Source organism: Neopsephotus bourkii, unplaced genomic scaffold, assembly GCF_033783945.1.
Source record: "Neopsephotus bourkii isolate Nb327-2 ecotype Australia unplaced genomic scaffold, CSIRO-AGI_Nbou_v1 NB_1120, whole genome shotgun sequence".
In the NCBI taxonomy this organism is placed as follows: domain Eukaryota; kingdom Metazoa; phylum Chordata; class Aves; order Psittaciformes; family Psittacidae; genus Neopsephotus; species Neopsephotus bourkii.
This window is the reverse complement of record NW_026901606.1, coordinates 3425852-3439381: the sequence shown is the minus strand read 5'-3', so window position 1 is coordinate 3439381 and position 13530 is coordinate 3425852. Positions and strand designations below refer to the sequence as shown.

Here is a 13530-nt window from a genome sequence, read left to right as displayed (position 1 = left end):
TTGTTATTTTCTGCAAATCAGCAAAGTATGATCTTAAGTTATTAAAATATGGATCTTATTAAAATATGCTAAAAAGCTTCTGTAAATCTTTACATATCAGAAATTGCCATTTTCTTCCCAGTGTTGTGTGGATCATTCCATGGCAACACTAGCTCTGACTGCTGCTTTGAATTAACATAACTGACACTGTGTATAGCCCTGGCTGTGCTGACATCAACTCTTTTGGCATGGATTCAGAGAAGTAAACAAAAGACAATCAGTGTTGAGTTTGGCATAAGTAGCAAGTCCACAAAACTGCCAAATCCTTCTCAGTGTATTCATCCAATTAATCCCATTGATTTAGGACATTTACTTAAGTGAATAAAACATACTGTATTTAGTCTTAAGAGTTCTTGTCTTAAAATTTAGGTTTTCTAATGGATTAGTAAACACATTCTTCACTCATATTGCATTTTTCACGTTTTTTCATGTTGTTCCTTTGTAGAAAAAAAATGAATTCTGAAAGCTCAACACTTACCATAAGTAGCCCTTCTGTAATAAGCCAATGTGCCAGAGGAGGACTGGAGGAAGAAAAAGTTTGGTAAGCTTTACTTCTCATTTCCTGAGGTTAGTAGACAGCAGTATTGGGAGATGTAGTTTTGAAATAAGGTAAATAAATAAAGTAAAATTTTTTTGTTATAACTTTGCATTAATTTTCTGTTATTTAATGAGAGAAGGAAAAAGGGACTCAGTTTTTTGTCTTGGTTTTGAGTATTAGCAGATGCCCATGAACAGGGTGTCATGGGGGCTGGGAAATGGAAAAACTCCTGTTCACTTCAACAGTTGTACTCATGGAATCTTTCGCATATAGCAAATGTCTTAATCTCCCAATGCTGCTGCTATGCTTATGCAATGCTGTTACTAGTGCCCTGTAGTACTGTACATGGTTGTGGTCTCCTGAGACTTATGCTCTGAGAGATGTGACAGAGTCAATAGGTTGTACTTCTTATAAAAAAACCCCAAAACTAATCTGTACAGGAGAAAAAAAATACTGTGATGTTCAGTGACAGATCTGGACAAATGCTCACACTTCAGGACAAGGCATGTGTGAAAATTGCCACTGACCATGCAATTTTTTAGCACCTCGTTTGGTGTTTTCATGAAGGGAACAGGGTGTTGAGACTATTTCAGCTGTGTTAATGAGAGCCTTCTACTGAGAGCCTCTAATTCCACTACTAGGATTTAGGCACATAGTTTATTTGCCATGTAGAAAACAACAAAATAAGCTCGTAACAGGAACTTTGTCCTGCTTCGTAGTAATTTTTGATAATGTTGACTAAAATAGTGGGAGAGTACAGTTTGTGTTGTCAAGTATTACAGTGTCATGAATAAATGGTTTGATTTGTTACAAATGTGTAATTGTCCTTAGGGAAAGTGGTGGAAAATAACAGATTTTACTTGTCTACTAGTCTTTGATTTGTCTTCAGTCATGTCTGTCCTGCTACTCCCTTTCCCCACCAAATTATCGTCTATATTGTTTGTGTACACTAATCTCCAGTTCTTTGACATGCATTTTGTCATACTTGCTAATACTTTTAATCATTAAACATTGCCTTCCTAAAATTTTTCACTAAATTATTCAGAGGTTAGAGCAGTAATTGTTCTCTTCTTCATGAATTATATACATGTTTATATTTAATATCCTAGGATGCTTAAGAGTTCTAATTAGGGGATAAAACAGATTCCTCTTTTTTCAGGCATTGTAAAATTACCGTGGGATTTGATGTTAAATAAATATCCACAATTCCAAATGCTCATCTACAGGAGCAGACATACTGTGCTGAATTACAAGGAGAGAAGTATTTTAGCCAGGTTTAGGTGTGCTTGATATATTCTTAAGTGCGTTTAAACCTGTGTAGCAACCAACAATATCACTTTTGCTTTTGTTAGCTTCTTATTTTGTAACCCAAAATCTTGTTTGTTAAAAAGGCCATCATGTTTGCAATCAATGGAATTTTAGTGGGTTTTTGATTTCAGAAGTCAAATAATGGTCTGGTGCATATGTGGTATAATGAATGCAAGACGTGGCTATCTGTACTACCTGTGGCTCAGCTACCACATCGTGAAGGCAGCAAATAGAGGTAAAAATTTGCTTCAGATCTGTGTGGAATACTTGCAGTTTTCTGAAGTTTTCTTTTTTCCTTTGTATTGTGGGGTTTTGTGTGTTAGAACTGAATAAACTGATTTTTCTCAGCCTAATTATGTGCTATGTTGCACTGCATTACTGCATCGTGTGTTTATGATTGCTTTTTCATTCCTTGATTCTTGAAATGTATTTACATTCTTTATGGGTTCTCTGTTGTTTGGGGTTTTTTTCATGAAAATGTGGCTGTCAGTAAGGACTGGTGTTAGTCACAGAAAGATCAGGAATGTATACTATTAAAAGTATGCAGTAACAATGTAAATTATTCAATCCAGTCAAAAGTCTCTATAAAGCAAAAGCCCCAAGCAAGACCTTATCTAGCATTTAACAATTGCTTATGATGCATGTAAAAGGTTTTGGTGTTGGCTAAGACCTTATATTCAGGCCCCCTACAAACAAAAGAGGAGTAAATGATTGATCTATGGCAATTTTTACTCACAGCCAGAAGGCAAAGTTCTTAATCTTTTTCCTTGAATTATTACTGAAATTTGAACAACCTAATGATATTTTATTTTTAAACATGAACAACAGGTTGGTACACTTAATATCAAGGAATTAATATTATACAACAAGCTTGTGGTGGAATTATCCACATAACCTTGGTACATTGTGAAGTTTTCTCAAGTGCTCTGACTAAATTTGTTCGCATAAATGTCGTTGGATACTTTTGCTCAGTCAAAGTGTGGTGCCCTTGTTCAGGTGATAAGTGTAAATTGTCTTGTTCCACTCCTCAAAGTAATGTTTAATTCTCTCACTCTTAATGACTGCCAGTGAATATTTTATTCTCGTAAATTCTCTGCTGGATGTTGTCCTGTTTTAAAGCTGCCACAAATACTTTTGGCATGGTGTTTTTTTATACTGGGGTAAATCAGAGGGGAAATTATAAAATGAAAGTAAATAATTCACTAAATTACTTTTTTCCCTCTTACAGAAGATGGTAGCGTAACTTTATAGAACATGAAATGTAACTGGTCACACAACACTAGCTAGCTAGAATTTTGAAGTTCATGGAAAGGCATGCAAAAGGGAAGAGCTATGAATCTCAATCTCCCCAAAATGGTAATGGGTATTGGGAATTCTATGGTTTAACTACTGTAGTGACTGTGAAGAGAACATCTGAAACCTTTTCTGCTTTCTTTCTCCAGAGCTAATACCAGAAAAGAATATAATATGCTAAGATGTTAAAAAGTTTCTAAAAAAAAACAACAAACCCTAACAAAAAATACAAGAACTGTAGTTCCTATTGGAAGTTTGAATTTCAGAATGCTCTGTTCCCAGTCACCTTGTAAAGTGATTTACAAATACTTCATTCCTTTTCATCAGTGTTTTATGTTTGCATAGTTTGTACCTCTGTGAGAGAACATTAATTGAATTCTCAGATCTGTAATGCTTGGTTGATTCTGTTGATTTCCTCACTCCCCAGTATACATAATCAAGATTATAGCAACAAAAACATGCTATTAGTAGTACTAGCGTGACTGCTGTAAATGTCTGATAACTAGAGGGTACCACAGCGAAATTGGTGTGTGAACCAAACTAAGTAGTTCTTGATAAGCGTGAATACTGAGAAATGTAGCTGATCCTGTTGATATCATGACCATTCTCTCTCTAAGCTAGTATGGATCAGCATTTGAGCAAATAAAGGCTTGAGAGCATTGGAATTCTAGAAGCTACTGATTTGGCACATTCTCAGTTTCTTAATGTTGAAAATTGGAAGAAAGGAATTAAAGATAAGGAACAAGTGGGAACTTTGTCGATTTGTCTGTGCTTACTATAAAAGCTGCTGGCTGGCACATTGTTTTTCATAACAAATGTGCAGGGGAATTGGAAATTTTCCAGTTTTTGTTATTGTGTGTGGATTTAAAATGTGCTTCCTCTAGGCTGGATGAAATCTTGCTAGTCACTTCTTTATCTTTTTTTACGTAGGATTAAACCAGGAAGTATTTCAGCTTTTTAAAGCTGATAATAGAAATTTGGGGTTCTGGCTCTGTCTCATTACTAACTTTGTGGTGCTTTGGCTTTCCATGTCTGTCTCCAAATAATTCTGCCCTTTTGCTTACTGAGTATGCAATGCGGTCCTTTTTCTGTACTAAAGTTTGCCATAACTTTTAGAGCAAATCTTTCTGAGAACTCTGGCATAAAGAAATAAATCATAAATCATAAAACTAACAGAACAGGCATTGTTACGTGTAGACTACAGCACATTCTGTCTGGCATTGTATTTATAACTTAAGCTGAGTTTGGGGACAGAAGCTTCTTTAGATTTTGTTTGGTTTTTGTCTTCTGCTGTTTCAGCTTTTCTTTGCAGTCTGAGATGGAAATATTTTTGTAATCTATAAAGGCATGTGAGTACTGGTGCTGATCTTGTCTGAGAGCAGTGGTGTGCAAATAACAATGTTAAATATCTTACATGAAACCTTTAATTTGGAATCTGTCATTTTTTAAGAGTTATGTGTTTCATGGGGGGCTTGATTTGCAGTCATGCTTCTGCACTAAACTACAATAGAAGAATAACTTGCTTTCTGATAAATTTACTCTAGAGAAATGGACAATTTGTAACTTATTTTAGTGACTTAGAAAAGGGGAGCTATTGAAACTCACCTGTATAGCAAGAAGGAAGACAAACTGAGATACTGAACTGAACTGCAAAACCAACTCCATAATTGCGTATGTTGAAAGAGAAAGCCTTACTGTCATGTCTTAGCGTGTATACATGTACGTTGCAGAGAGATTGTTGGGATCTGTCTCCTAACACTGGCTGGTGTGATGTGTGGCACCGGTTCTTGTCATGCAGTTGTGGCTATGCAACCGCTCTGATGAGATGGGGTCAGCTGTCTGCCCTGCACATGGCTGTGTCATCATGCTGAAAACACCATCTCTGCAGGAAGATGCCATGACATTTTCTCACAAAATTGGAAGAGCCTACTTTTCTGGTTCAGTATCCACATAACAGTCCTTCCAGCTCAGTGTTGTCTGTATGAGGGTTAGATACCGTTACAATGCAGTGCTCCCATTTAAAGAGGTGTTCTACAAAATGGACAGAGAGAGGTAAAAAAGACCATCTTTATGGGCCTGTCCTTGGGATTCTGTAAGCTTACCCTGTAAATTCAATGTGTTAGAGATTTTGAGGCAGGAAACCAGGTAATACAATATGGAAACCCAGAGATTCAGGGATAGACGGACTACTTAATTGGTCTTGCACATCAAGCTTCTGCAATTCTTAAAACTAGACCAGCACTAGAAGGAGGAATGTTGACTACAAGAGTGAGTTTATGGCATGCTCCCAGGTGTATATAAACTATATAATCCAATATTCAATCTTTTAGTCAAGTACATGCTGTTACCTCTGATTAACTATTTGCCATAAACACACATTAAGGAGTAAAAAGTTGTATACTGTTCTGTGTTCCAGAAAGAGATGTCCTTTGGGTGTTTCCACTTCCTTTTTAAATGGTCCAATTTAATAATAAGTTTTCCTGAGTTTTCTATTGAAAAAGAAAGCAGAACCCAAACAATAGTCTTCTGTCTCTGATTTTGAGTAGATCACTCAAGACTACACCAAGGATTCACTTTTCTGAATTTCTTCTATCAATAGTATTTGAAGTGCCGTGTTTTTCCAGAGAGTGGCTTCTAGCCATGAAAACATGGCACGTGCTGTATTTGATAATGAGACTTTGAAACTTATATTCAGTAACTAAAGCCTGTAAGGAGATGAGAGAAAAACATGCATTGATAAGAAGCAAATTAGTCATTTTAGCCCAAATGTTGATTTTCCACCTTGAAAATCCAAACCTTATTAAAATGACTTTCATGGATCCCAGTTAATTGTGATTCTTAGTTTGAATTTTTGATCTGAGTATTAGTAGCAATTAGTACCAATTCCTACTAGTAATTATTAGTGATTTTCTACTAATTACTGTCACCTTAGTGACAATCATAGATAATTCCCCAGAAAAGCTTGTGAAAGCTAAAATAAATGCAACATTTTGTCAGGGAATAAAAAGCCCAAGTCTTATTATCAGACATGACTGAAGACAGTAGAACTCTTCTTGGGTTTTAGCTCTTTACAGAGTTTGCAATTTAAAGTCCTCACTGAAGCCTCACAAATAGTTTGGTGCTTAACTGTTTCTTTCCTTAGGCAAGGGATGTGGTATATTGTTGGCTATAATTAGGAGCAAAGTTGTTATTGTTGTTGTCTTTGGGTTTTTTTGTTTGTTTGTTTGGTTTGGTCTGTTTCTTATATCAGGACTTTAGGAATGTGAACTAAAACATTGTAGATACTGTAGGTAGATAGAATCATAGAATAGTTAGGGTTGGAAAGGACCTTAAGATCAGCAAGTTCCAACCCCCCTGCCATGGGCAGGGACACCTCACACTAAACCATGCCACCCAAGGCTTTGTCCAACCTGGCCTTGAACACTGCCAGGGATGGAGCATTCACAACCTTCCTGGGCAACCCATTCCAGTGCCTCACCACCCTCACAGGAAAGAATTTTCTCCTTATATCCAACCTAAACTTCCCCTGTTTAAGTTTTAACCCGTTACCCCTTGTCCTGTCACTACAGTCCCTAATGAAGAGTCCCTCCCCAGCATCCCTATAGGCCCCCTTCAGGTACTGGAAGGCTGCTATCAGGTCTCCACGCAGCCTTCTCCAGGCTGAACAGCCTCAACTTTCTCAGCCTATCTTTATACGGGAGGTGCTCCAGTCCCCTGATCATCCTCATGCCTCCTGTGGGCTTGTTCCAACAGTTCCACATCCTTTTTATGTTCAGGACACCAGAACTGCACACAGTACTGCAAGTGAGGTCTCACGAGAGCAGAGTAGAGGGGCAGGATCACCTCCTTCTACCTGCTGGTCACTCTCCTTTCGGTGCAGCCCAGGATACGGTTGGCTTTCTGGCTTTGAGCACACATTGAAGCCGGCTCATGTTCATTTTCTCATCAACCAGCACCCCCAAGTCCTTCTCCTTGGGCTGCTCTGAATCTCTTCTCTGCCCAACCTGTAGCTGTGCCTGGGATTGCTCCGACCCAGGTGTAAGACCTTGTACTTGGCATGGTTAAACTTCATGAGGTTGGCATCAGCCCAGCTCACAAGTGTGTCAAGGTCCCTCTGGATGGCATTCCTTCCCTCCAGCGTATCAACCGAACCACACAGCTTGGTGTCATCGGCAAACTTGCTGAGGGTGCACTCAATCCCACTGTCCATGTCAGTGATGAAGATGTTGAACAAGACCGGTCCCAACACTGATCCCCGAGGGACACCACTCGTTACTGGTCTCCAGCTGGACATTGAGCCATTGACCACAACTATTTGCGTGTGACCATCCAGACAGTTTTTTATGCACCAAGTGGTCCACCTGTCAAATTGATGTCTCTCCAATTCAGAGACAAACCTCTGTTGTGCCAATACTGTATTGATCCATTCTATGAATTAAAATAGTTTTGTTTAAATACAGCTTTCCCAAAAGGAGCTTAATTTTTATTTTAGTAATTTTGTATGTAGCACAGCCCTACAGATAGATACAACTCGGAGGGTGAAATCTGCAGTATTGGGTAGAACACAGTGCCCAAGTGGTGGGTGTTCACAGGGTTTGATCACTGTAATGGGATGTCTTTACAAAAACTAGTGGGTGTTTGTCCTGAAATGGTAAAATAGAGTTATATAAGGAATAGTAATCTCAAATAAATTGACCAAATTTCATACATACCTTTTTAAAGTAATTATTTAGAAATATTAGCTTTATGAATATGTGTTCCTTCTTGATCTTTATTTTCTGTTCTGTTCCATAACTGGATGCAGTATCTGGTAGGCTTGTCTTCTAGGGTTTGGAAGAGCTTCATAAGTGAACTTTACTATTTTAAATTATTGGAAAAAGATTTCTGGCTTCAAAACCATATATACAGTATGTAGCGGTCTGCAGAGGAAGGAAGTAGTTTCATGTAGTGAGTATTGGCTTTAGTGGAGCACTATGAAGCTCTAGGAATTTATAGAGCCAGCTGAGGAATAATACAGGTCTACTCTGAAGACATTTTTCTTAGAATCATGTCCCTGTTGTTGGTTTTGAAATATTGTACATACAGTATATCACAAAAAAGTTAAGCTTGATCTAGTGAAGATACTCAGATTAGTTTGATACTGTGAACGCTGTGCACTTCTGTTGTCTTCACTGGGACTAATTCACTGTAAAATTAATTAAAACAATGAAATTTAAAAGCTTTTCCACTTTAAGAACTGCCTAGAGTGCTGAAGGCACTAATGAATTTTGTTTGCGTGCTTCTAGCACTGTATTTTCTTTTGGGGGGGGCCTAGATTATATCACAGATAATGATAAAAGCCAAACCAAACCCCCCAAAAACAGGAAAGCAAGGGAGAAAGAAGGAAAAATACTGGGAGGCAAAAAGGCAAGAAATGCAGGTTAGCATTTGAAACAAACAAGCGTGCAGGGTGGAAGGTGAGGAAAGGAAAGTAGATGGAGGAGGGAAAGCTTCAGGCTTGTTTGCTGCACTATCACACTTTCCAGAAAACAAATGAAGTGCATATACATATCTATGCAGCATTTCTGTTGCAACGCAGTCTGTTCAATCCATCGTGGTTTTGGCTTACTGTGGCTGAGCTCTGATCTTGGTTGTGAGGTGCTCTCTCACTTTTGTAATTCTAAGTTCTTAACAGCTGTTGCAGAGCTAAACCTATCTTTAGTCATTCACTTATTTAGGATTCACCAGGCTTGCAATTACACAGCTAGCTTGTAATGTGATTATATTTAAGAAGGGAAAAATTTCTACAGTGGACTTGGGGCTTACTTACCAGAACACTTGGGTCATGATAATGTCTGTTGATTATTGTTTTATCTGTAGTTATTCTGGGGCACTGTACAAAATATATTTTGAGTTATTTGTGGTTGAGTTTGTTTGGTTTTGTTTTGTTTTAATTCATCTGGTATTTAGAAAACAAATAGAAATAGCACGGTCACCTGAGATTAAAAAGCTGCTTGAACTGACATGCCCATGACTGTAACATGAGTAAAAGTATGCAGGAAAGCACTGGTGAGAAGCTGCAAATCTGTGTTTTCATGATGAGTTAGTATGTAGATGCTATGTGGTAGATACTTACCTTGATGCATGTGTTTTAATCATACAACCTTTCTTTTTTAATGAGCATCAGAACAGGGTAGCTCATTGCTGCATACTGTAGCTCACAGACAGACAACTACTCAAAGCTGACTCCTAACTTGTGTGTGGGAAGTAAGGTTTCGTGACATATAAATCATCACAATTCTGTTGTAGTTTTTGCCAACTGCTAACTGATGAAGGAAGAATTAATGTGTCTGGAATGAGTGTGAGAAGACAAGCAAGTTGAACAACTTTCCCTGTTTCTCCTATATCCTTGTTCAATCAGTAGAAATGAGTCATCCTGCAGAACCGAACTGCAGATGTTTGTGATTACAAAAGGCACATACATGCTTGGAGAATACAGGGTTACAGTGTTTGCAGAAAGGAAGTCCCATAAATTGTAGATTAACACTTCAGAAAGCTATATAAAATTAATGCTATTTGCAAGAGGCCTTAAATTAGTTGTTTTCTAGTAATGTTTTATTTCAAAGACAGGACATGCTCTTGTTAGAAAGCTGAAGAATATTCAGGATAGTTAGCATGACCTGTTACAACAGACTATTTTAATAAAGCAGATAAATATTTACAAAGTAGATTTAAAAAATCATTTTAATCTTACTTAACTTTCCTGGTTTATTTAATGTATTTCTCTGCCTGTAAAAGGAGCAGTAGAATTGAAAATTTGCGTGAAGAATTCATTTGCACTGGGAATTGAAGGCTGAGAGCCAGTCCTGTAAAGGAATTGGATGTAGATCCGTAAGAGGATGACTCATATCATCTTTTATCAGCTTCTGCACAGCCAGGAACAGTGACGGATGAGAATGTGCTGAAATAGTTAACGAAAGAGCAGTCACCAACTGCTGACTTAAGTCTCCTGCACATGAAATGGGCTTTGTAACTGAGGAAAATACACCCCAGAGGCAAGTACAAGTTTAAACATATGTTTAATCATCAGTGTTACAAAACTCGGTATGGATTGCATTTCCTCATCCTGGATGGGATCAAGAAGCTCCTGATTGCAGCATTTAGGAGGAGAAAAAAGCATTGGCTCGCTGGGTCACGCAAGATGGCAGCCGTAACCCAGAGCATGGGAAGGCTGTTTGCTCAGCCTGATCAAGGAGCGAGTTGCTCTGGTGTCTCTCTGGTTTCTGGTGGGGGTTCTTCCACCTTTCTACCCCACCCTTTGCTTTATTCTGGAGCTGCATAGCAAGATGTGAGCAGACGTGAGAGTTACTGGTGGTTGTTTGAAAAGCCACCTTACTAGGTTAAGGCTGCTGCTTGTAGGTGATATTCTATTGGTATTACTTCTCTTGAGACATTTGCTATGTGCTTGGTTATGACTACTGTATTCTACCTTCTTTTACACTGTTATTATAGCTGTGAGTCTAGGAAGTTGGAAAAAAAACATTTCTGAAATACCTAATTGGTTCCAATTCTATGTCAAGAGCCTTTTACCCAAGTAAAAGGTAACACCATTTTTAGACTGCTCTCAGTGGTATTTTGTTTATAAATGTGTATTAGTGAACAGGCTAGTGGCATGGCTTTTATATTCTGATGTACAAGTAAATGGAATGTTTACAAATAGTGCATATATTTAGTTTTTAAGGATGTGAAGAATGTTTAAAAACCTATAACTTTTAGTTATTTTGTGGGAGTATAAATATCTTGCTAGTCCACCTGGCATTAAATGTCTCTTCTTTCTTCCTGCTCAAGCATACTGGTGGTACCTACAAAAGATATTTAAAACAAAACGAATGTCACTTTGTACTTACTTTGGCAGTTACTTTCTTGGCTGAAACAAGAATCGCTGGAACTGAAGCTAAATCTGTATGGCTGTACCTAAAGAACCAGGCTTTCTCATTTTGGCATGTTTAGGGTGTTCAGAATTTTTTCCACTTTGTGGATGAGAGCAGTGTGCTGACAGGGTGCTAAATAACACAGGCCGGTGATTAGGCTTGAATCACCAGTGTAAGTAACTAAGTCACCCTGGAAGGAGCCTCAGCATCCTTAGCTCAAGTTTTGGTCATTTCCAAGTTGAAGTTATCATTGTAGTGGATGAGAGCTTTGTCTTCAGTGCAGCCTTGCAAACAGAATAAATGAATTTGCAGAATTTAGAACAAGTATGAAATTTGTCATCTGAGTTGTTTTTCCATGCTATAGAGTCTCACCTTGCACATCATATACTGTGGATATACTGCATCTTGCTACATTTTCTTTTCCTTCTCTATTACTTTATGAAAAAAAACCCCAACCAGATTGCAGAAATAGTAGAAAATTCTATTTGTAAAATATAAAGCATGTTAACAAGCAAAGTAAGATAATCTCCTTCATAGTCTATTCCAGTGGTGGTCAAAACTTGTGGCAATAGCAAGTTAACAGTGATAGAAAGTGTTGTAAAGTTCTTAGGTTGTCTTAATTCCCTTAATTTCCATTCAACTACCAAAAATGTTTAACTGGCTAAGTAAAATATGCAATGATGTGATGCTTCGATCATAAACAATAAGCATTTAATATATACAGAAACTCTTACGTGGTATAGAAGAGCTTTCAACTGTCTGGGTTACTCATTATCATTATCTATCCAAATAATCCACAAATGTCACCATTAAGAGCTGCTTTAGCACATCACCGTATTTGATGCACATACTATGCATTTTGTAGGAAAAAATGCTGCTATTGAAAGAACTCCCTCAGATGGGTTTGATCTTTACTGTGTATGGTATTACAATATCTAGGTAAGTAAGTCTTGAGCAAGCTAACAGAGGAACAAGGTAAGGTTTTCCTATTTCTGTTTAAAAAGGCTTCAGGATAGGACATTAAACAGATGATACTGGTAGTACTTATGGAAGATTTAATCAAATCCATGTGAAGTTGACTGTTCCTTACAGAGTATGGCTCTACTGCTAATCAGCCCCATTGCCATTAAACTTGATTTAAATCTAGCTGCCACAGTCTCTTCAGTCTCATGGTGTGTGTGGGATTTTGGGGTGTGGGTTTTTCTGGTTGGTTGGTGGTTGTTTTGGAGGTGTTTTTTTTTGTTTGTTTTGTTTTGTTTCATTTTTTATTATCTGTACCTAGAAATCAGTTTAATACTTTTTGGTTTTCTTTTTAAGTAACAGTTAACAGGAGTTTACATTCCTCCCTTGACCAGTACCTTTCGCTGTTTAGCGGAGCATACCAGTTTTGTTGCATTCCATTACTGAGGGAGTCTGTTTTATTTTTAGGCTGATTTAGAAAAAGCACGACCTTTTAAGCCCACTGAACAAATTAGAGATTAAAAAAAGAAGTCTTCAAAGTAAACTGCAATAAAATACAGGAGTAAATACATATAAAATGTGGGACAGTGTGGATTTCTGCTAAGTACTTTGAAACATCTTGATTCTCTGAGTGGGTGCACGTGCCTCTGTGATGTGGTTGTGACATTTATTTTTTTTTAATGTAAAAAGAGAATCCCCGTGATCCTCCATTGCCAGCCATCTGTTTCCTCTATGCTCACCCTGCTTCTCTTAGAGAAATCCTTCTCCTTGTTCCTGATTCTAAGACTATGGTATCAGTTCTTATAAACAATCTGTTATTACTTTATACGCTTGGTCAACATGTAGTACAGTTAAGCTTCCAGTTAATACTCTAATAATCAGGCAGTTGAACTTTTATCCCCCCCCCCCCCCAAGATAGTGACTATGTATTTTTAGTTATTTCTCTGACTGTAGAGGGAGCTGGTGATAAAGTTTTCAAGGAAAACAAACATGATGTTTCTATGGGAACGTTTAAACATTGTTGTATTTGGAAACAAAAAAAAAATCAGAAACAAAAGGCTGATTTTGAACTTGGTCTTTCCTTGGGGAGGGGGAGGAAAGGCTGGAGAACGCATGAATCAGTTAAATTAACTGCATTTTCCTGTGGGCCCTGAAAATTTCTATAGATGAATGTTTAATTTGAATATGTATTTTTCAAGCTAAATACAGTGGGTCATCTGCAAATCTCTCAGATATGGAAGACAACTTTTCTGTAGTAAGTTGTCATTGCATTGCCTTGTAACTACATAAGGAAATACCCTAGCTAAATTTGTAGATTTATTCTGGTGTGGGAAAGAAAACCTGGGCTAATGCGGATAGCTCATATTAAGGTAATTATGAATAGAAAACCAGAATCCGTGACTAAAATAAGAGCATTGCAAAGTACTGAAAAATGTGCAAGTATATTTTAGAATATCCACTTATTTGTCATGATTAAGAGCA

The 13530-nt window shown here is 37.6% G+C and overlaps 1 protein-coding gene across 2 annotated transcripts in view; it reads left to right on the top strand.

Annotated features, from left to right (window-relative positions):
* Positions 1 to 13530, top strand: part of ARHGEF3 (Rho guanine nucleotide exchange factor 3) — a 121124-nt gene that overhangs the window by 12524 nt on the left and 95070 nt on the right. For both annotated transcript variants that reach the window (XM_061362488.1, XM_061362489.1), the window contains exon 2: positions 485 to 580. In XM_061362488.1, the coding sequence (XP_061218472.1) occupies positions 485 to 580 (96 nt within the window). The remainder of the gene's footprint in view (positions 1 to 484; positions 581 to 13530) is intronic.